The 22,856-nt window shown below is 37.5% G+C and overlaps 1 protein-coding gene across 1 annotated transcript in view; it reads right to left on the bottom strand.

Annotated features, from left to right (window-relative positions):
- The window catches only part of CERKL (ceramide kinase like), a 123,514-nt gene that overhangs the window by 5,341 nt on the left and 95,317 nt on the right, over nt 1-22,856 (bottom strand). Inside the window, exons 4-10 of the mRNA XM_064287442.1 lie at nt 19,368-19,546; nt 6,283-6,357; nt 4,831-5,008; nt 4,691-4,750; nt 3,723-3,748; nt 3,520-3,628; nt 49-145 (exon numbers count right to left, since the gene is read on the bottom strand). Of these exons, the coding sequence (XP_064143512.1) occupies nt 49-145; nt 3,520-3,628; nt 3,723-3,748; nt 4,691-4,750; nt 4,831-5,008; nt 6,283-6,357; nt 19,368-19,546 (724 nt within the window). The remainder of the gene's footprint in view (nt 1-48; nt 146-3,519; nt 3,629-3,722; nt 3,749-4,690; nt 4,751-4,830; nt 5,009-6,282; nt 6,358-19,367; nt 19,547-22,856) is intronic.

Raw genomic sequence — 22,856 nt, 5'->3', positions numbered from 1 at the left:
TCCATGATGAATAGCTTGGCATATTGTACCAAAAAGAATATACTATACCTGATTTCTTACACTGGCATATCTTTTCAGGTGTTTTATAAATTCTGGTCGAGAAGTGTTTCGTACAATTATAAGGGCCATACTTCCATTATTTAATCTGAAATTAAATATTTGTATGTGACATTAGAAGTTTATTAATAGACTGCATAAGATAAAACTGTATCATTGTTTTAAAAAATGCAATGTTTACTAGAAGTTTTGGGCAAGGTAGATAAATCATCATGCATTAAATTTACCTAAAATTCGTAAACCCTATCTTTCCGTCTTATTTTATAAATGATGCAGCTTTTAAATCAGTTTTATTAAACAATGAGCTTCCTTGTCAACAAGCTCTTACATTAAGGGGCTGTTTCAAAAGTGAACCATCTTGCAACCTACTCACATATCAACACAAAATTTTAAAATTCATTGTAATTACTTGGAAGGCTAAATGTATGTTTTAAAGTATGTATTATAAAATAGTTATTATACACAAATGGTATAAAGGATAATACAACACTTTCTAAAATCTAAAATGGGATTTAAATATTATTTATGGGCACAAGGTCTAAGTGACATCAGAAACTAAATAAATCAAAGTGGCCTTTGGATGCATGACATTAAGTGAACAAATGCTGTCATAACACGTTCGGTTAAATGACAGAGCATTTTAATATTGTGCAACTGTTCTGTCAAATATAAGAGACTATGAAGTCAGAGGTGTAATTTAGCACCAAAGAAGCAACTGAAAAATGCATCTAGCTTTAGAAGGCAGTTTTCAGAAATACATGCAAATGACATCTAGATCTATTTCAGTGCAAATATAAAGCTATTCCAAGAAAAACAACAATGACATTATAAAAGAGCTCTTTAACTCTTACAAAAGCTCAGGTTAGAGCTGTAAGGGACCTTAGAAACTATCTTGTCATATACTCATTTTATGTAGAAGGAAAGGACAACCCAGAGTTTAAGTGATGTGTTCAAGGGCACACAGAGAAAAACAATGATCACTGGAACCAGGGCTCTTAATTCTCAGGGATCAGTGCTCCAATTATGCATCATATCACTTCTTCCCAACCTAAAATAAACTGCATTCAGAGTAGCATTATCACATGTTCTTTATATTTTTAAATGGTTTAATTTTAATTCATAAACATGAAAAATAATTCACGTTTATCTCTTAATACTAATAACAGAAATATACCCAATGTGCCTGGCACACTAAATGCTTTATATATATTATTAACTAATTTAATCTTAGAATACTTAGAATATAAGAATAAAGATATTCGCTCCTATTATCAATTTGCACTGAGGTATTTATTATTTATTTATTTTAAAATAAATTGTACTTTATTATGAAATTTATTATGAAAGTTGAATCTTCTGTGCAATTATCCTGAATCATTCAGAAGCTACATCTCTGAAAGTCTCTGGTAAATGGAGGCCAAGCCTAAAGCCCTTTGCAAAATCTGGTCATGTTGGGTTATAACCCATGGAAGAAATTCATAACTAGTCATCATTCAAGGAGCCCGGGTGGTGCCATGGTTAAGCGCTTGGCTGCTAACTGAGAGGTCAGCGTTTGAACCAGGGTTTTGAACTAGTTCTGCCCAATTCGGTCATGGATGATGAAGTGAAACTCAAATAGACTCAAATTTTTTAAGGGCGAGTGAACCAGAACGTTAGCCAGAACTGGAAAAATTACAAGCCTAAGCCCTGCTAGAAACTTAATCTCTTCTTAGAAAACAAGGGCAGCATGCATACTGCATAAGAACCAAATCTCTTGAGCAGCAGAGTAGGAAACAGCAGTGCCCCACTCAAAGATGGCGGCTGACCATGCCATTTTGAAAGTGTGTCACTCTCCACAGTCCTGGCAATAATCCAATCTCCTGCATCAGGCTTCTGAAAGGGTTCACTAGACCTCTTCTGAGTCTCCCATTCTAGGGCTTCAACCATAATTTTTCCCATTCTGGTTATCATTCCGCTTCACCCAAATTTTAAAAATTCAGGTCTGTTCCAATTTCACTTCATTGGCCGTGACTAACCATTTCAAACTAGCTCAAATCCCTGGTTGGAACCCACCAGCCACTCCATGAGACAAAGATGTGGCAGTCTGCTTCCATAAAAATTACAGCCTTGGAAACCCTATGGGGCAGTTCTACTGTGTCCTGTGTGGTTGCTATGCATTGGAATTGACTTAACTGCAATGGATTTGGTTCAATGGGTTTAGTCATCATTCTCTGAAAAATTCATCAATACTCATTAAACCTGGAGCATCAGCAGCTGAATTTCAGCCAAGATGAAAACTTACGGAATAGCATTGAAAGAGGTGCGAATCAGCTGCTCCTGTAAGTGCAGGACTCCCTTCCATGAAGCACCAGGGCCCAGATGGAGCAGGGTTAGATAAACACTGCCTCAAGTTATATAGGCCATAGCTCCTTCAGGCAGCTAGCCAGGTTTTTGAGGGGTTTCTTTTTCAGGGGTGAGAACTACATTAGGAAAGCACATCTCTGCCTAGGATTTTTGAGGATGTGGGAAGAAACGATCAAGCTCAATTTCTATGTCACGCAAGCTTCAAGACACTCATTTCAAATTTCAGCACTAGAGGTAATTAATGAAGACCTTGGCATCAAATTTTTCCTATCAAAGTCTGTAATTTCTCTTTTTCTTCCTTAACTATGCTATTTCCATGTTTATTACCTCCATATCAATTACCAAAAAAGTAATCCCTTTTGCTAGCTGTTAATCATTCTGGTTAATAATTTAACATATTCTCGTCATCATAACATTTAACATACTCTGCTTAAATATTTTGCAGGGAAGTTGAAACTAATTGTTAAAGTGAGATTATAAATTGCCAAAGTACATAAGTCATTCTTATATTTTACTTGCAAGGAAGGTCTAAAGTTGACTGTATTATACAATATTGATGCTCCTTTATTCTAGGCTTTGTAAGATTGGATTTTACAGACAGGCCAATAATGGACAGTTGTTTAAAAAGAATGTGTAAAAGGGATAATGTCTATGTCCTATTTGTAAAATAATATATAAAATATCTATGATTCATTCCATTGCAAATGTGGACAGTAGATTTGTATGTATCACTGTTAACACTAAATATAACCGAAATGTGTCCTGTGACTAAAGGCATCAAATATACACACACACATGGTTTTTATGCTAAGGACATTTATGTTTGCACTGAAACTAGAAAACAGACATTCATAAGCGACACCGAATTCAATACAATGTCCCAATAACTGGTAAATTAATTAATTAATTACAAATAAATAAAACAAGCAAGCCAAATAGGCATAAATAACATTATGTCAATAAAATCCAAGGTATGTTATTTTAATCTCAGTGATAGTAGTAAATAACTAAGATCAATTTTCCAGGTTAACGTTTGTTCTCAACCTACTCTGATGACAAAGCCCTTAGAATCTCTAATATTATGTAAGTATCAACAATTCAATAAAAATACTTACTAACCTGGTATTAGGTGCCAAGCCTCTCGGTGCCACTGAACACAGGCACGGAATTGCCATAATGCTGACATTCAAGAACTGACCCTGGATCATTTGCCATTGTTCACTATAGTCTAAAGGTAATGGAAGTGATTTGTTACTTTGCCTCACCAAAGCAAATATCAGTAGAGCCTGGCTCAGTTCTCAAGGAGATAATTCTGAACTCACCAGATTCAGGAGATCTCTGTGCCCTCCTAAAAACAAAGAAACAGAAACACATCACACACATACAAAAAATAGCATCCACTGAATTTTAATTAAAGAGCCCAAAATTACATGTATTAAATATTTTCTTAGATTAATCAAATTAGACAGTAAGTGAAAACATGTGAACAATTCCATTATTGCCAATAATGTAACGTGTTGATTCACTGAAAGTGAGAATAGTATTATAAAGGGCAATGCTTTTCAATTTCTTTAAAGACTAGAACCCTTCCTTCAGTGAAATGTTATTAACATCTACTGTTCCTTCAGATTCCAGCTTGTCAATTCCTCTGGGAAGCCTTCCCACAACTCTGATGAGGACAACCCCCCCAGAAAGGGTTTCTCAGTAGGACATGCCTCTTCGTATTCCATCACAATTATAATTTTGTGTGGTTTTGACTAATATTTGTATCCACAATAGATAAATTCCCATGAAGGCAAAAATTGTAGGTATTGTTTATTTGTTTCCTCATTTGCTTTTTGGCTTATCTTTGTATCCAAAGATCCTGGCACATAGTACCAAAACCCGTTGCCATCGAGTCGATTCTGACTACAGCGACCCTATAGGACAGAGTAGAACTGCCCCACACAGTTTCCAAGGAGCGCCTGGTGGATTTGAACTGCCAACCTTTTGGTTATCTGCCGTAGCTCTTAACCACTATGCTACCAGGGTTTCCTTGGCACGTAGTAGACACTCAATAAACAGCGGTTGAATAAATGAATGAGTAAATGGTTATTTACAAAGACAGAAGCCAAACTAAATGACCTACCAGAATTTGTGGGACTCCACAATTCTATATTCTTCACTAGCGTGTTAGAAAATAACCAAAGATCCTAAAGCACAGGTCTGATAAATTATTTATGTCAAAATGTTTTATGCCTTAAAGAAAGATACTTAGGGATGCCTACATTATTTTGAGTTTTTCACTTACCTTTCTTGTAAATCCTGAGTGCTTTTAAATGGTAAAAATGATATTTCACAGTCCTCCGGCCTAAAATTCATGACATATGTTATTAACAGTCACTGACGCTGGGATATGAAATATTTGAGATTTAAAAAATATGTACTTACTTCAGTTTTGCCAGTGCTTTAATTATAGCAAAATCTCTCCGTTGGTTAGGGGACATCCACCGACATTTTTCCGCCAGAGCCAAAGTTCTTCCACCAAAGCCAAACATGGCTGAGAATCCAAAACGAAGGAGCTTGCCCATAGTGCTGAAGGTACAGACATCAACTGGCTGTATGTGCCCTTGAATATTACCAGCCAGTCAATCAATGAGTGCAGTAGAACCATTTGTCAAAACAGCAAACACAGGCAAGCATGTTTATTGAGTTGTATAAGAAGATCTCAAGCCACTGTGTACCATGATGAATATCCTCACTTTCACATCATCTCTCATTACCTACAACTACTGTAATTGCCATTTATAACTTTCTTCAGGTATTAAGTGAAGAAATACAAAGAAGTAAATTTTGCAGCTTATTGCTATTTCATGTAAAACATGGTTAAGGAAGCGAAGTTGAAATAGATTTGCAAAGTTAACAGTAGTTTGCATTGCCTTTATCTGAGTTTATATGTTTTCCATCAGTTGGGATAATAAATAGTCTAGTGGACTTGTACAAGCTAAAAATTTTTTCATTGCGCTTTTTTTCTGTTTTTAAACAACATAATCCCAGTCCTAGAGTAAGGGTACGGTCAAACAATAATATCTGGTATATTTAAACTATATACATGGATTTTCTTGATCTGCTCATAAATTTGTGACTTTTGAGCATTGTTAAAATATTTTTTTTCTATAAGACTACAGTAAAACTTCATTTACTGCTTGTCTTAGGCATCTAATGCTGCTATAACAGAAATGCCACAAGCAGATGGCTTTAACAAAGAAAAGTTTATTTCCTCACAGTAAAGTCGGCTAAAAGTCCAAATTCAGGCTGTCAGCCCCAGGGGAAGGCTTTCTCTCTCTGTTGGTCTTCTCATCAGTTTTCCCCGGGACTAGGAGCTTCTGCGCACAGTGACCCCGGGTTCAAAGGACTCACTCTGCTTCTGGCACTGCTGTCTTGGTGGTATGAAGTTCCCCTGTTTCTCTGCTCACTTCTGTCTTTTATATCTCAAGAGATTGCCCCAAAACACAATCCAATCTTATAGACTGAGTCCTGCCTCACTATCACAACTGCTGCCCATCCTCCCTCATTAACATCATACAGGCAGGATTTACGACATCTAGGAAAATCACACAATACCTGGAGTAATGGCCCAGCCAAATTAATACACACATTTTTGGGCGGACATAATTCAATCCATGACACTGCTCTTTATAGAAGCTTTTATTCTGAAAATATAGGCCATCCAAACAGTGAAGCTTTGCCTAATCAACTTTTGTCTTTTAGCAAAATGTTTCTCTGCTTTGAGAGACAAAGAGCCTGTTTTTCCTTAGACAAGGCTCACAGATATAAACTGTCTTTTCTTACATAAATAAAAACATCCTAATAAAGCATTAACTTATTTGGAAGAAGCCTTACCCATGATAATGTGCAAAGTTGCCGTTACCACGTGAGGGACTCCATGAAGAGAATGTGCCAATACATTAGTAGAGCCTGCAAATCAGTGTTAAGACACGCACGGTCAGTGTACTGTCAGTGCCTTACTTTATACAGACGCCACTAGGCGATGTTTGGGTGAAAAAGTAATGGACGCTTTTTCAAGGGAGGGGCAGGGCCAGGGTTTGCTGCTTTCATTACAAACCCTGTAGTATTGGACTTTTAAAACCTTATACATGTATCTAGTCCATACATTTAGTAAAAATTAAACTGAGAAACACACGGAGGTTGTTTCTCAGAAACCCTGAAGAACCCAGAGCACAGAAAGCTACACCAGTAGCAACTGCTAAGGAACTGTAAGAAAGTTGTAACTTATTATAAATTAACCTGCTACAGTTATTCAGAATCAAAAAAGCCCTTGTATCATCTGGGCTGGTTATTATAAACGAAGATTTCAGGGCCCTACCCCATTCTCAGAATCCTTGGGTGATACAAAAGGTTAACTTGGCTAACCAAAAGGTTGAAGGTTTGAGTCCAGAGGTACTTTGGAAGAAAGGCCTGGCCATCTACTTCCCAAAAAATCAGTCATTGAAAACCCTGTGGAGCACAGTTCTACCCTGACACACATGGGATCACCATGAGTCGGAGTTGGCTTGTAGGCAACTAGTTAGTACCCCATACCTAATGAGTCAGAAGTGCTATGAATAGGAATCCACATGGTTCTCCAAGTGACTAAGCTCATAAAATTTTAAACTTCTAACCTAAATAAATCATATACATCAAAACTTAGGAAAAAAAGATGGAAAAATAGGCCTTTTCTGTTACTTCAATGGTGAAAAATATGTATGCATCTGTATTTTTCCCCACAATCATTTCCAAAGACTTATCCAATGCAACTAGGTTACATGGTAGAGGAATGGAAATACATTACTGTAGGTGAGAAAATGATACCATATAGTTCCCTTCTTTTCATTCTCTAAGGAATGAAATTTGAGCATGGGTCAAAAATTTCTATTGATCATCTAACATATATTCATCACTGAGATACAACAAAAAACTATATATAAGTAGGATCTATGTCCTTCATAAACTTTTCTGTTTGTTTATTATGACAATCTTCAAATATGCAGAAAAAGTAAGGAGAATGTTAGCATCAACTCCCACAATAAAAAAGTTGTCATTTTTTTTGTCATTCTTGTTTTTCTCCCCACCAACATTTTGCTGAAGCATTTTCAAATACTTCACATCATATCACTTTACTTCTAAATATTTCAGTGTATATCTCTAACAGATAAGGACTTTTAAAAAAAGTATCAAACCAGTATTATCACACCCTAAAAAATTAACAATTGATTAATAATACCAAAATAAGGACCTAATATCAAGCCATGTTCAGTTTTCCCTGATTGTCTCAAAAAGTCATTTCCAGTTGGTTTGTTTGGATTAGGATCTAAATAAAGTCACATATATTTGGTTTAACATCTATCTTAAATCTTTTTTAAATCTATTATAGTTCCCCCCCTTTTTTTAAAATGTTATTTATACATTGAAGAAATCGGATCAATTGTCCTGTGAAATTTCTCACATGCTAGATTTGACTAATTCTAGGTTTAACACAATTTTTTCTCCTTATTTTCTGTAAATTGGCAGTTGGATCTGAGTCTTAAGTAGGCTCAGGTTTAATTTTGGGGCAAGAATATTACATACTTCCTGTTGACTTTCTATTGCATTACATCAGGAGATATGGCATCTGGTTTCCCTACTTTTAGTGCTATTAATGACTAATCATTGTTTTCAGATGGTGTCATATTATTATAAAGTTTCTGATAATTGCTGTTTCAAAGAACATACCTCAATTGTAGAAAGTCACACATCAACTAAGCAAACTTTTGTTCATGAATTTAATTGGGAGCCTATAATTCAGTCATCTGTATTGGAATTCTGAGCATTTTTCAAATTCACTTTTTACTATACTTGCCTGTGTATATGCAGGGGCGAATTACCCAATAAGCAAGGAAAGCACTGGCTTACTTGTGCATACTTATTAATCTGTAGTGAACAGTTTACATGTCAGGGACTGTAAATTTGAAAACAGGCTTTGATTCTGTAAGACGGTGCTATGGGGATGGAAGAGAAAGATGCCAGCCATACTTACAAGAAGAATCTTTGATGTGGTGGAAAAATGTGAAACTGTTCACTGCAGATGACCTGGTAAGCACTTGCTTACCTTGCCTATTGGATAATCTACCCCGTATGTATGTGTATCATGTGGTGGATGTCTGCACGCATGTATTTGTATGTGTCTAGAATATGGATATACGGATATGTGTATGTATATTATGCATATATATATAGGTGTGTATATATGCAGAGGAGCCATGGTGGTGCAGTGGTTAAGTGCTTGGCTGCTAACCTAAAGGTTGGTGGTTTGAACCCACCAGCAGCTCCACAGGAGCAAGATGTGGCAGTCTGCTTCCGTAAAGATTAACAGCCTTGGAAACCTTATTGGGACAGTTGTACTCTGTCCTGTAGGGTTGCTATGAGTCAGAACTGATTCAACAGTAATGGGTTTGGTTCATATGTGTATGTATATATTTTTTCCATTGGTGTCTTAGTCATCTAGTGCTGCTGCTATAACACAAATACCACAAGTAGATGGCTTTAACAAACAGAAGTTCAATTTCTCATAGTTCAGGAGGCTAGAAGTTCAAATTCAGGGCACCAGCTCCAGGAGAAGGCTTTCTCTCTGTCAGCTCTGGGGGAAGGCCCTTATCATAAACCTTCTTCTGGTGTAGGAGCTTCTCAGCACAGGGATCCTTGGTCCAAATGATATGCTCTGCTCCTGGCTCTTCTTGATTGGTGGTAATAAGGTCCCTTTCCTTTCTGCTCAATTCTCTCTTTTATATCTCAAAAGAGGTTGACATAAGATACAACCTAATCCTATAGATTTTGTCCTGCCTTATTAACATAACTGCCTCTAATTCTGCCTAATTAATGTCATACAAAAAAATCCATTGCTCTCAAGTTAATTCCAACTCATAGTGACCCTAAAGGACAGGATAGAACTGCCCCATAGGGTTTCCCATTAATATCACAGACGTTAGGATTTACAACACAGGATCATCTGACAACAAAATGCAGGACAACCACACAATACTGGGAATCACGGCATAGCCAAGTTGATACACATTTTTGGGGTACACAATTTAATCCATAACAAGTGGTAAAAAACCTTCCTTAATAAAGAAGACTTCATTTCATGGCAATTTAGAAACTTTAGATACTGTGGATTGAAAAATATTAAAAAATTTTAAAAGGTAAGTGTCTAACAAACTCATAGAAGAATAAACCAGGAGGAGAGATATAAATTTCAAATACGGGCAGTAATGAATATACTATATCATGAGAATAAAAGTTTTTAACGTCATTTCTTTGTTGCTTTTCTTGACTCCCTCAGGACATAACTAATTGCTTCTTCTCAGGTGTATCCATAGCATATATGACATTGTACTATTACTTTGGATTTGATTTGGAGGTTGATCCCCCTTCACTTTGAATTTCTTGAGTGTAGAGAATGTCATTTTTATTCATGGCTTATATGCACATTGAACGTTTGCTGAATTATTCATTGAATCTTCAAATAACTTAAGTATTAGGAAATTGTTTATAGTAGCAGCTTTCTCATAGCCTTTCCATCATGAAATGTCTGTATTTTCTACCTAAAAAATGCTAGTTATATCAAAGCCTACTTCATTCAACATTAATGACTGGGCTTTTAACATCTGTACCAAAATGAGCACCAAAAACATAAGAATGGCTTGGGAGAGTAGAACAAATACATAATAAGTAAGTGTTGTTGTTGTCAGGTGCCGTCAAGTCAGCTCCGACTCACAGTGACCCTCTGTACCGCAGAACGAAACACTGCCCAGTTCGGTGTCATACTTACAATCCTTGTTATGCTTGAGCCCATTATTATAGCCACTGTGTCAATGCACCTCGTTGACGGTCTTCCTCTTTCCACTGACCTGTACTTTAACAAGCATGTTGTCATTCTCCAGGGACTGATCCCTCCTGACAATATGTCCAAAGTATGTAAGACACAGTCTCGCCATCCTTACTTCTAAGGAGCATTCTGGTACGTCTTTCAAAACAGATTGCTTGTTCTTTTGGCAGTCCATGGTATATTTAATATTTTTCGCCAACACCACAATTAAAGACGTCAATTCTTTTTTGGTCTTCCTTATTCATTGGCCAGCTTTCATGTGCATATGGTGTGACTGAAAATACCATCGCTTGGGTCAGGAGCACCTTAGTGTTCAAGGTGACATGTTTGCTTTTCAACACTCTAAAGAGGTCCTTTGCAGCAGATTTGCCCAGTGCAATGCGTCTTTTGATTTCTTGACTGCTGCTTCCATGGGGGTTGATTGTGGATCCAGGTAAAATGAAATCCTTGACAACTTCGATCTTTTCTCCATTTATCATGTTGCGGCTTATTGGTCCAGTTGTGAGGGTTTTCATTTTATGTTGAGGTGTAATCCATACTGAAGGCTGTGGTCTTTGATCTTTATCAGTAAGTGCTTCAAGTCCTCTTCATTTTCAGCAAGCAAGGCTGTGTTATCTGCATAACGCAGGTCATTAATGAGTCTTCCTCCAATCCTGATGCTGCATTCTTCTTCATGTAGTCCTGCTTCTTGAATTATTTGCTCATCATGGAGACTAAGTAAGTATGGTGAAATGATACAACCTTGATGCACACCTTTCCTGACTTTAAACCACTCAATATCCCCTTGTTCTGTCTGAAAAAGTGCCTCTTGATCTATGTACAGGTTCCTCATAAGCACAATTAAGTGTTCTGAAATTCCCATTCTTCTCAATGTTATCCATAATTTGTTATGATTCACAGAGTTGAATACTCTTGCATAGTCAATAAAACACAAGTAAACACCCTTCTGGTATTCTCTGCTTTCAGCCAGGATCCATCTGACATCAGCAATGATATCCTTAGTTCTACATCCTCTTCTGAATCCAGCCTGAATTTCTGGCAGTTCCCTGTCCGATATACTGCTGCAGCCACTTTTGAATGATCTTCAGCAAAATTTTTGTTTGCATGTGATATTAATGATATTGTTCTATAATTTCCACATTCATTCAGTTGGATCACGTTTCTTGGGAATAGGCATAAATATGGATCTCTTCCAGTCGGTTAGCCAGATAGCTGTCTTCCAAATTTCTTGGCGTAGACGAGTTAGCACTTCCAACACTGCATCCATTTGTTGAAACATTTCAATTGATATTCCATCAATTCCTGCAGCCTTGTTTTTTGCCAATGCCTTCAGGGCAGCTTGGACTTCTTCCTTCAGTACCATCGGTTCCTGATCTATTATGCTACCTCTTGAAATGGTTGAACGTTGACCAATTCTTTCTGGTATTAACGACTCTTTGTATTCCTTCCACCTTCTTATGATGCTTCCTGCATTGTTTAATATTTTCCCCACTATTGCAACTCAAGCCTTGAATTTTTTCTTCAGTTCTTTCAGCTTGAGAAACACCGAGTGTGTTCTTCCCTTTTAGTTTTCTATCTCCAGCTTTTTTGCACGTCATTATAATATTTTACTTTGTCTTCCTGATCCGTCCTTTGAAATCTTCTGTTCAGTTTTTTTACTTCATTTCTTCAGCTGCTCAATGTTCAAGAGCAAGTTTCAGCCTCCACTTACATCCATCTGGTCTTTTCTTTCTTTCCTGTCTTTTCATCGACCTCTTGCTTTCTTCAGGTATGATGTCCTTGATGTCATTCCACAGCTCATCTGGTCTTTGGTCATTAGTGTTCAATGCAACAAATCTATTATTGAGATGGTCTCTAAATTCAGGTGGGATGTACTCAAGGTCGTATTTTCGCTCGCGTGGACTTGCTCTGATTTTCTTCAGTTTCAGCTTGAGCTTGCATATGAACAATTGATGGTCTGTTCCACAATTGGCTGCTGGCCTTGTTCTGACTAATGATATTGGTTTTTCCATCATATCTTTCCACCGATGTAGTCGACTTAATTCCTGTGTATTCCATCTGGCAAAGTCCATGTGTACAGTCACCGTTTACATTGGTGAAGAAAGGTATTTGCAGTGAAGAAGTTGTTGGTCTTGCAAAATTCTATCATTTGATCTCCAGCAGTGTTTCTATTACCAAGGCCATATTTTCCAACTACCGATTCTTCTTTGTTTTCAACTTTCGCATTCCAATCACCAGGAATTATCAATGCATTCTGGTTCTATCAATTTCAGACTGCAGAAACTGATAAAAATCTTTAATTTCTTCATCTTTGGCCTTAGTGGTTGGTGTGTAAATCTGAATAATAGTTGTACTTACTGGTCTTCCTTGTAGGCATATGGATATTATCCTATCTCTGACAGCGTTGTACTTCAGGGCAGATCTTGTAATGTTTTTTTGACGATGAACGCAACACCATTCCTCTCCTCCAAGTTGTCATTCCCCGCATAGTAGACCATATGACTGTTCCATTCAAAATGGGCAATACCAATCCATTTCACCTCACCAATGCCTAGGATATCAATGTTTATGCATTCTATTTCATTTTTGACGATTTCCAATTTTCCTTGATTCATACTTCGTACCTTCTAGGTTCCGATTACTAATGGATGTCTGCAGCTGTTTCTTCTCATTTTGAGTCATGCCACATCAGCAAATGGAGGTCCCGAAAGCTTTACTCCAACCACGTCATTAAGGTCGACTCTACTTTGAGGAGGCAGCTCTTCTCGAGTCATTTTTTGAGTGCCTTCCAGCCTGGGGGGCTCAATTTCTGGCACTATATCAGACAATGTTCCACTGCTATTCATAAGGTTTTCACTGGATAATTCTTTTCAGAAGTAGACTGCCGGGTCCTTCTTCCTAGTCTGTCTTAGTCTGGAAGCTCAGCTGAAACTTGTCCTTCCTGGGTGACCCTTCTGGTATCTGAAAACTGTTGGCATAGCTTCCAGCATCACAGCAACACACCAACCCCCAGAGTACAGCAAATTGACAGACACATGGGGAAACCCTGGTGGCATAGTGGTTAAGTGCTACAGCTGCTAACCAAAAGGTTAGCAGTTGGAATCCACCAGCTGCTCTTTGGAAACCTATGGGGCATTTCTACTCTGTCCTATAGGGTCGCTATGAGTCAGAATGAACTCAACAGCAACAGGTTTAATAAGTAAGAGAAATTCAAACAGTAACTAAGAAAAAATTGAAATTGCTGTAACATACAAGAGGTATACTCCAAATACATTCTATGAATCTTAGAGATTCACTCTCCATCTAAATGAGAATCTCCTCTATTGTCTGAGAAATGGCCTCCCAGGTGAAGAAAATATTTAGTCCCATGGTATTTTCTAGTATGAAAATCTGTATTAAAGCATTATAGACTGATTTCTGGGTTTCATGATCACTGGGATAATTTAAGTTCCACATGGATTTTTCCCACCAGAATACAAGTCAAAAGAACTCTCCCGAGTCAAGTTCCTGCATGTGGTCTGAGATCTCAGTTTGCTTCAGAAGAGGAAAACACCAGTTAGCCCTTCTAGGTAATAGGAGTTTAAAATTTTTAAGAAAAGAGTGAACCAAAGTATAGTTTTTTGTTTTTTTAAAAAAAGAAGAAATACAGGAAACATAGAAGTCCAATAAAAGCCAAGAGCTGTGGAAGCACAGATGTGATATGCATTACAGTTATCCGGGTAAAAGGTTAATCCCTGACTAGTCAATCAGGAGCATTCCTGGGTGGTTCAAGAAGCCAGTGCGTAGATGGAAAAAAAATCAAATCAGCTGCTGTCGAGTCACCCCTGACTCACAGCAAACCCATGTGTGTCAGAGTTTTCAATGGCTGATCTCTTGGAAGTAGATTGACAGGTCTTTCCTCCAAGGCATCTTAGGGTGGACTTGAACCTCCAACCTTTCGATTAGCAGCCAAGGGGATCAACTGTTTGTACCATCCAAGCACTCCCCAATGTACATAGTGGCAGAATAACTTGTAACTGATTCAATTTGCATCATTTTGAACTGATATATGCTTGCGTTACTCAGTTGGAGAAGCTGTAGCACCTCAGCCACTATCAACCAAGACTTTCATTAAAATCATCATCATTGGACAGCTATCTAAGCATTAATGGTTGTCAGAACTGTAGTAACACCAATGCAAAGAAAAGTAGAGTCTACCTTACTCCATTGGTAAACATTTACGGTTGGATTCAGTAAAATGCAATTATGGAATTTATGCTCTGACCTTTGTTACTCAGAGCATGGTCTAAGATCCAGCAGCATGAATGCGACCTGGAGCTTGTTAAAATGCTGAATTTCAGGCCCCACTCCAGACTACTGAATCGAACTCTGCATTTCAAGGATCCCCAGGTGGTTTGTTTACACAATAAATTTTGAGGTACTCCTCTAGAATAAAGATATTCAAAGTTGGCTCCACGGATCAGCAGTATCGATACTACCTGGGAGCTAGTTAAAAATACAATTTCATGAGTCACGCCTCCAACCTACAGAATCAGAATGTCTGGAAGTGAGGCTGACTATCTGTGTTTTAGTAAGCGCTTAAGATGACTCTTAATATGCCCTAACATTTGAGAATATGTACTGTAGAAACTTGTTACTCAGGCATCAATTAACCAAGCCCTTTCTTTGGCCCTCTACAGTCTGCCCTTTGGCTATCTAATTGCTAATTAATCTGGAATGGGTAGGAAAAAGAGAGGAAACAAATCAACCTATCTTTGCTTCCCAAACAGATTTATGGTAAAGGTTTTGGAGGTGGTCACATAATTAGAGTGAGATATTTAGGATTATCGATAGATTGCAGTACTCCATGAAATATACTTCCCCCATTATCATGGTTAATTAGGAGTAGACTATAAAAGCATTCCTCTAGAAAGGCTATTAAAAAACATAATGTAATGTTGTCATGTACAGTAAAGAATGACACACATCATAATTCAAGAAAATAAAGATCATATTAATTCCCTGTGGGAGCCCTAGTGGTGCAGTGGTTAAGAGCTTGGCTGTTAACCAAAAGGTTGGCAGTTCAAATTCACCAGCCGCTCCTTGGAAGCCCTATGAGGGCAGCTCTACTCTGTCCTGTAGGGTTGCTATGAGTCAGAATTGACTCAACAGCAATGGTTTTTGTTTGTTTGTTTTAATTCTCTGTGAGTTTTAAGTATGATGAGTACAACCAAGCCCAAATCCTTCTTAGAATGCTAGAGAACCCCTTGCAACTTTTCCTTAATTCTGTAGAGCTCAGCAGTAAAAAGAGGGAGGGCCACAATACAGAAAAATTATTTTAGTCATATTCTACTCTGATTAATCTACACCTTAATCTGTAAACACAGTTTCTTTTATACTGTGAAGAAAAAAAGAAAAGATCAGAAGGAACAACTATTTAAAATTGTGAAACTATGTTGCTGTTGTTGTTAGGGGACTTTGAGTCAATTCTGACTCACTGGGACCAAATGTGTGTAAGAGTAAACTGCACTCCACAGGGTTTTCAAGGCTGTGACCTTCTGGAAGCAGATCCACAAGCCTTTCTTCCCAGGTGCCTCTGAGTGTGTTTGAACAGCCAGCCTTTAGTAGGTGAGCACTTAACTGTATGTGTCAATCAGGGGCTCCTGTAAAACTATACATTGTCCTGTATTTTTGTTCGGATCATCCAAAAGATGGATCACATTTTGTTTCAGGAAATTGTACTCTATTTGAAAAGAAGTCTACATGCCAAAAGAACATGCTGCTCACACAAATAGCAACGATGTAATTTTAACATTCTCACAAAAGCTATAAATGTTCCACCTCAAGGTAAACATTTTAATTAGCCTGCAAAGTTATTTTTCTTAACACTACCAACTCCTTTGCCCACCACCCCCTCCTAAGATCTGCTAAAATGTGCCTCATACAAAGAGTGAGAACAGAAGTAGCAGTTCATGTAAAGCATGACAGATGAAGGTACCAGGCAGAAACTACAGAGGCAAAAAAGGAAAAAAAAAAATTGTCCTTGGAAGTGCGAGCACTTCTGCAGAACAATTAACTTAATTAACCAGACATCATGAATATTCATAAGGCTGTTAATGTCTCCCACAACCAAATAGATAAATGTGATGTAATGACTTCCTAGTCAAGCATATCTAAAATTCTCATGAAAACTGCACCTACACTTTGGTTCTTTGCCTGAAATATCATAGAAATTAACAGTCCCTTGGCAATATTTTATTCTCATCAAATTAATTGGAAAGCATGCATTTATTTATGTGAACTATAAAAAAAATTCAATTTCTTTTTTTTTTTTTTATAGGAATATCGGTTCACAACCATCACTATGTGGATTGAGCCTTGTTTTACAACAACTGGGTTGCTTTTTTATTTTTATGTCCTCTCAGGCTTTTTTCTCCCTCCCCATCCCCCCTTAATCGGAATCTCTCTATATAGTTCCTTAGCACCAGTTCCCATAGCAACCAACACCATTGCTAATGGCCAGCAGTTCAAATACAGTCTTCCTCACATCTGATCCATTTGAGTCGGGCCATAATTCAGCGGCTTAGTCTGTTGGCTCAATGGAGTAATTTACTAAACACTCTCCCTCTGGGTGTCTCTCTTCAGGAGGTAAATGGCTTCAAAGACAGGCCGTCTCCTTGTTCAGAAGCTCAGAAACTTACTGCCTACCTCTTGTTCCCATTCTATCAAAGCCCTGTCTAGGCATAGAGTCCTCATATTAGATACTTCTGTACATGATTTCCTTCTCTTAGTGGATGGAACCAGTAAACTGGAACTCCTACACAACTATTAGAGTTTTGGCACTCTGCTATATATTCTAAACAAAAAGCCTTAAGATGGCATTTCTACAAATATCCACTATGTATATAGAACGCTACCAAAATCAGAAACATGCTTAAAAATAACCACCCATCTTTGCAGCCAAGTTAAGGGCACCCATCTTTTCACTTTAAATGCATAACAATTAATGAATAATCTAATCAAGAGAAATAGTAATCTAAGCACATTTAATCTGCATGAAGGGAAACGCTGGAAAGGTTCCACCCTCACAGTCAGAGCTACTAAAATGACACGAAAAGGTCAAAATACTGGCCCCAAATGCATCCTTCTCTCGCTTTTTTTTTTTATTTGAAGTGACTTCATTGTCTTCAACTAGAGGTTACTCTAGGTTTTTCCATATGTTTTAAAATTATGAAGATGCATCCTACTTTTTCTCCTCTCACATTCATGCTTTTCTGAAAGTCTTTATACTCTCAATGCTCCTTTGAATATCTTTATGCTCTAAAAACACATTCGTTCTTTGTCAGCTTAATAACAATACTAAATACACTGATGTCCATACTAGATAAATGTGGTCATCAAATGGATTCAATGCTCATTTTTTTTAACCACATGCATTATTTTCTGTTTTCATAGGAAACATTTTCTGCTTTTCTTTTAGAGATAATGTGTGTGATGTTTTAAAAATGGAGAAAATACCAATTTCCGTCACTGTTTTTTATTCAAATAATAATTTCAAATGAGTGGGTTGTATAACATAATAAACTTGAGAAAAACATGTTCTTCATTTCTAGACCCCGATGTTGCTCTATCTGTTCTCCCCACTCTGATCTCTAGTTTCTCCTGCCTGCTTTCCCTAACCATCATGCACCTTTTGGCCAAAGGGAGCCTCCTAGAACAAGCTTCTGTCAAGTTGTTCCTTGTTCTAAAACCTCCCCTTGTTCCTTTATCAAAATTTGCTTAGCAAATACAATTCAGACCCCTAACTGCGGCATCTAGGAGCCTCCAAGGTTTGGGACTATTTTGACACTATTATCTCCCATTAAGAGCTATAGCCAGCTATGCCTGCTAACCCAAAGGCTGGCAGTTCAAATCCACCAGCCACTCCTTGGAAACTCTGTGGGGGCAGTTCTACTCTGTCCTATAGGGTCGCTATGAGTCGGAGTCAACTCAACAGCAATGGGTTTGGTTTTTTTTTGGTTTATCTCCCCTGGAATGGCTAGTTTTCTATCCCCAAGCACTGGTGAGTTTTCTTGCCTTTGCGCTGGTTATTTTTGCAGCCAAGAAAGTAACTCATTTTCATGCCAACTCCCCCCCCCAAAAAAAAAAAAACCAAAACTATTGCTTTCGAGTCAATTTTGACTCATAGCAAACTTGAGCCCTGGGAGTTGAGAGTCTGGCTGCTAACCAAAAGGTTGGCAGCTGGTATCCACCAGTGGCTCCTTGGAAACCCTAGAGGGCAGTTCTACTCTGTCCTAAAGAGTTGTAATAAGTTTTTCAGACCAAAAAACAACAAATAAACAAACAAAGTCACTATGAGTCGGAATCAACTGGACGGCAACAGGTTTGTTCTTTTGTTGTTGTTTTGGTCTGAAAAACTCATAGCAACCTTCTAGGACAGAGTAGAGCTGCCCCATAGGGTTTTCAACAAGAGGCTGGTGAATTCGAACTGCAGACCTTTTGGTTAGCAGCCCAGCTCTTAACCACTGTGCCACCAGGGCTCCCTTTTCAGACCAGATCCTACTTATTTTAAGGCCTAATTCAAGCGTTACTTATTCTATAAAGGCTTCTTTATATTAATTAACTTAGTAAACTGTATTGAGCATTCATCATATGTTGTGTTCTAGGTGCTAGAGATACAGCAGTGAATAAAAAGAAGAAAATGTTTGCCCCTAGGAATCTCATCCTCTAGCAGTCTGATACCCCTTCCAGTCGAATTAATAGTTCTTGTAAAATAATAACAATCGCATTTATTAATTGTTTAATTATGCGTTAAACCCTTCACACACACCATCTAATTTAATAGTATAACAACCTTGTAATGAAGTAAATATTATCCCTATTTTGCAGATTGGAAAAATGAGGTTCAAAGAGATTAAATAATTTGTCCAAAGCCTCATACTTGTTAGTGGAGAAGCCAGAAGTTAAATGTGGATCTTTCAGAGTCTGTTCTTTTAACTACATGTTACACTGCCTAGGTTAAGAAGTAAGAAAGGGAAAGATGGGAGGGAGGTTCAGTTTAACAAATCTATGGCCACTGCCTTGCCTGCTGGTATTACACCGAGAGGAAGCTGTGCTCTGACAAGGGTCAGGAGGTAGTCTGTTTCCACCCCAGCATTCTTCTGGGCTCTCAGGAGCAAAGCATGAGCTACTTCATTGGCAAATCCATCTCCTCCAACACAGACAACCCTAGAAGAAAAGAAATTAAGCAAAAGGATAGAAAATCTCAAAAATAATTGGTAGTAACTCATGAAATCTATGCTTCAAAATTTTTGTATTAATTTTATATATTAATGACTACTCACATTCTCAAATATTTTAGTATGTGTCAGTGAATACGAAGACACTAGTATGACCCTACCACACACGACAAACACACACAGCACTACATGGAGAAATTTTACTTCACAAATGGAATGCCTAGACAACCCATATATACAAAATATTTTAAAATGGATTAGTTTGTTGTTGTTAGGTGCCAGGCCAGTTCAAATTATTTAGTCCCATTAATCCAAAAATGGATTAATAATTTGAATACATTCACTCAGATCTGACCAGCATAATTGCTCTATTAATGTCCAAAAACCCATGATTCTCATTTTGATTATGTTAATATCCTGTTATCTGCAATTCATTTGACTAACACAACCAAAGTCATAAAATCCTGCTAATTCTCAAGTTAAAAGACATCATAAAAATTTATGTAAAATATGGAGCTTTAATTTAAGGTACTGCTAATTATCAGTAATATATGAACCTAGTAATTGTACACCTGAACTGGTTTTCAGCTCCTTGACAGTATGCTATGTGACACTTTTAAAATTAGTGTTACCACCCTTTTACCCTAGTTAGTGCTGGTAATGTTTTTTTAAGACCTCATAGCAAGTAGACATATAGAGAGAAAGAAAAAAAAAAAAATCCATGAAAGCGGTACGTAAGATATCAGTAATTTGTTTCACAAGCATTTGCATTTAAAAGATGCAAATTAACCTTAAGTACAAAATATCACCAATATACCCCAAAGGAGGGAGATTTTGCGTTACTGAAAGCAGGTGTCTCAAACTGAAGGCCTACAAAGGTCCAGCAGAATGGAAGTGTATGCACAGTCTAAAGCTGGGGTAGTTCCTCAGCTCGGTTCATCACATCATGGCAGAGGCATGCTAGCGGAAATATATCTCCTGGATACCACAAGAAAAGGTGTTTTTTGTTTTGTTTTGTTTTTAATCTTTTATAATGAGCAAATTTAACTGCACTTGGCTTTTTTTAAGGGTTACTCTAAAGCATAAATAATATTACAGTAATCCTTTATGTGAGTATTTCTTGTTTTTTTGTTTGTTTGCTTTTCAGATTAAGTAAACTCCTTCTTGCCATGGCCTGAAGCAGAATAAATCTGTCTAGAAAAGTATAACTTGAGGTTTTAATACCTTACATCTTTTTCAAAGAACAATGAGAAAGATATATTTCTAAACTGGGTGTTTATATATATGCCCATCAACCGATGTTGTTGTTAATTGCCACTGAGTCATTCTGACTCAAAGTGACCCCCTGCATGAAGAGTAGAACCGTGTTCCATAGGGTTTTCAAGGCTGTGGGCTTTCAGAAGCAGATTGCCAGTCCTGTCTTCCAAAGCAATTCTGGGTGGATTCTAACTGCCAACCTTTCAGCTGGTAGTTGAGCACTTAACCACTTGAGCCAACCACAGACATCTTTGAAAGGTTGAATATCTTATTTGATTTTTTATTTGGACTTTTTCTTTATTAATTACTGAAAAGAAATAAATTTTTTCTATCTCAGCAGTAAAGATATCATGGTAAATTCATAAAATGTCAGCATTAGCCAACTATGTCTAGTTTAGTATGGGTCTAGCTAATGGTACGAGCCCTGGTGGCACAGTGGTTAAGAGCTCAGCTGCTAACCAAAAGGTAGGCAGTTCTAATCTACTAGCCACTCCTTGGAAACGCTATGGGGCAGTTCTACTCTGTCCGACAGGGTCACTATGAGTCGGAATCAACTTGAGGGCAACAGGATTGGTTTAGTTAATGGTGAGGAGCCCTGGTGGAGGAATGGTTAAGAACTGTGATGAGCTATGGCTGCTAAACAAAAGGTTGGCAGTTTGAATTCACCAGCTGCTCCTTGGAAACCCTATGGGGCAGTTCTACTCTGTACTATAGGGTCACTATGAGTCAGAATTGACTCGAAAGCAATGAGTTTTGTTTTTTTTTTAGTTAATTGTGAAATGAATAAAACAAGAAAAAACGGTATAATGTATCATCCCATTGAAACAAAGTATTAGAACATTTATAACTGCAGAAAAGCCACAGATTAAGCTTAAGTACATTCAAATGTGTAAAATCAATAGTTACTGCTTTAAGTATATGGATCGCATATTACTCTTTTTTTGCATACAAAGAAAACATCCTATTCATGTCCAGTATAAGTAGGTGGCAATACACAATCTGAAGCTCCTACAAGTTTACCAGTGGATCTATGAGTGTTTGCTAGAACACCCTAGAGTGGCACACCAGCTGTCATGAGTACCGATACACTGTTCCTCTCGGCTTTAGAAATATGTCACAATGCATCTTCATAGAAACATATATAACTCATTTAAAATGCTCCCAAATCTTACCAAGCAGCACTTCTTAAACATTATTTACCCAATCATTCTGTTTCACTGAATTACATACAGATTCTTTCTTTGATCTTAAGCCCTCCGTCTGGTCTATGTCTGGGAACCTTTAGATGATTTCCTAGGACTCCCTATCAAAAGCTGTCTACAGTCAGGCAGAGATGCTTCAGGCTAAAGTTCTCACAGGAATGTGAGCTTCTTTTTTGCCAGAGTACTCTAGACCTTTGGGGGTTACCTTACCCCATCCTTGGATCCTTTCTATAAATTTTTCAAAATGTGTTCCTGTAGCTTCTCTTTGAACAGGTTCAGGGGCAGGGACCTCACCAATGTAGAATGTTCCATTTTTGACAATTCTACTTGTTAGAGAATGGTTTTTTTGAAAAGTCTTAAGAAACTATCTTTCCATTGTTCTCCTCATATACTTCTCTATGTAATTCTAGATACTGTTGTGCAAAATGACCACTTCAATACAGTAATTATCCTAACTGCCATATCAGCTCCCACTGGAAAACTGAGCCCACAAAAGTAAGTGAGTTGTTTAAATGATATTAGAATATAGATAACTTGCATTAGAAATTTAAAGTGTCATAAGTCCTAAATACATCAGCACACACTCTAGGGTAAGAAACAGTTAAATCAAGGAAACTCAACTCAAGTAATGGTTAGGCCAAACTATTTGGTTATAAAAAAAGTGGGTAATAACTAACAAATCTACACATATCTTAGCATTACACTGCAAAATAACAACACCTCCAGGTTAAGTAGAACTCTTCTTAATATTATACTTATAAAGAGTTAAATATGTTCAGGTGAAGAGAAAAATATTACTACACTGCACTTGAGCAATATCCTGTCTTCAGTCTGCAAAGTGCTTAATCCTTGTCATACTTCTATTAGTATAATCAC

Source organism: Loxodonta africana, chromosome 6 (genome assembly GCF_030014295.1).
Source record: "Loxodonta africana isolate mLoxAfr1 chromosome 6, mLoxAfr1.hap2, whole genome shotgun sequence".
NCBI lineage: Eukaryota > Metazoa > Chordata > Mammalia > Proboscidea > Elephantidae > Loxodonta > Loxodonta africana.
This window is presented reverse-complemented; position numbering and strand designations above follow the sequence as displayed.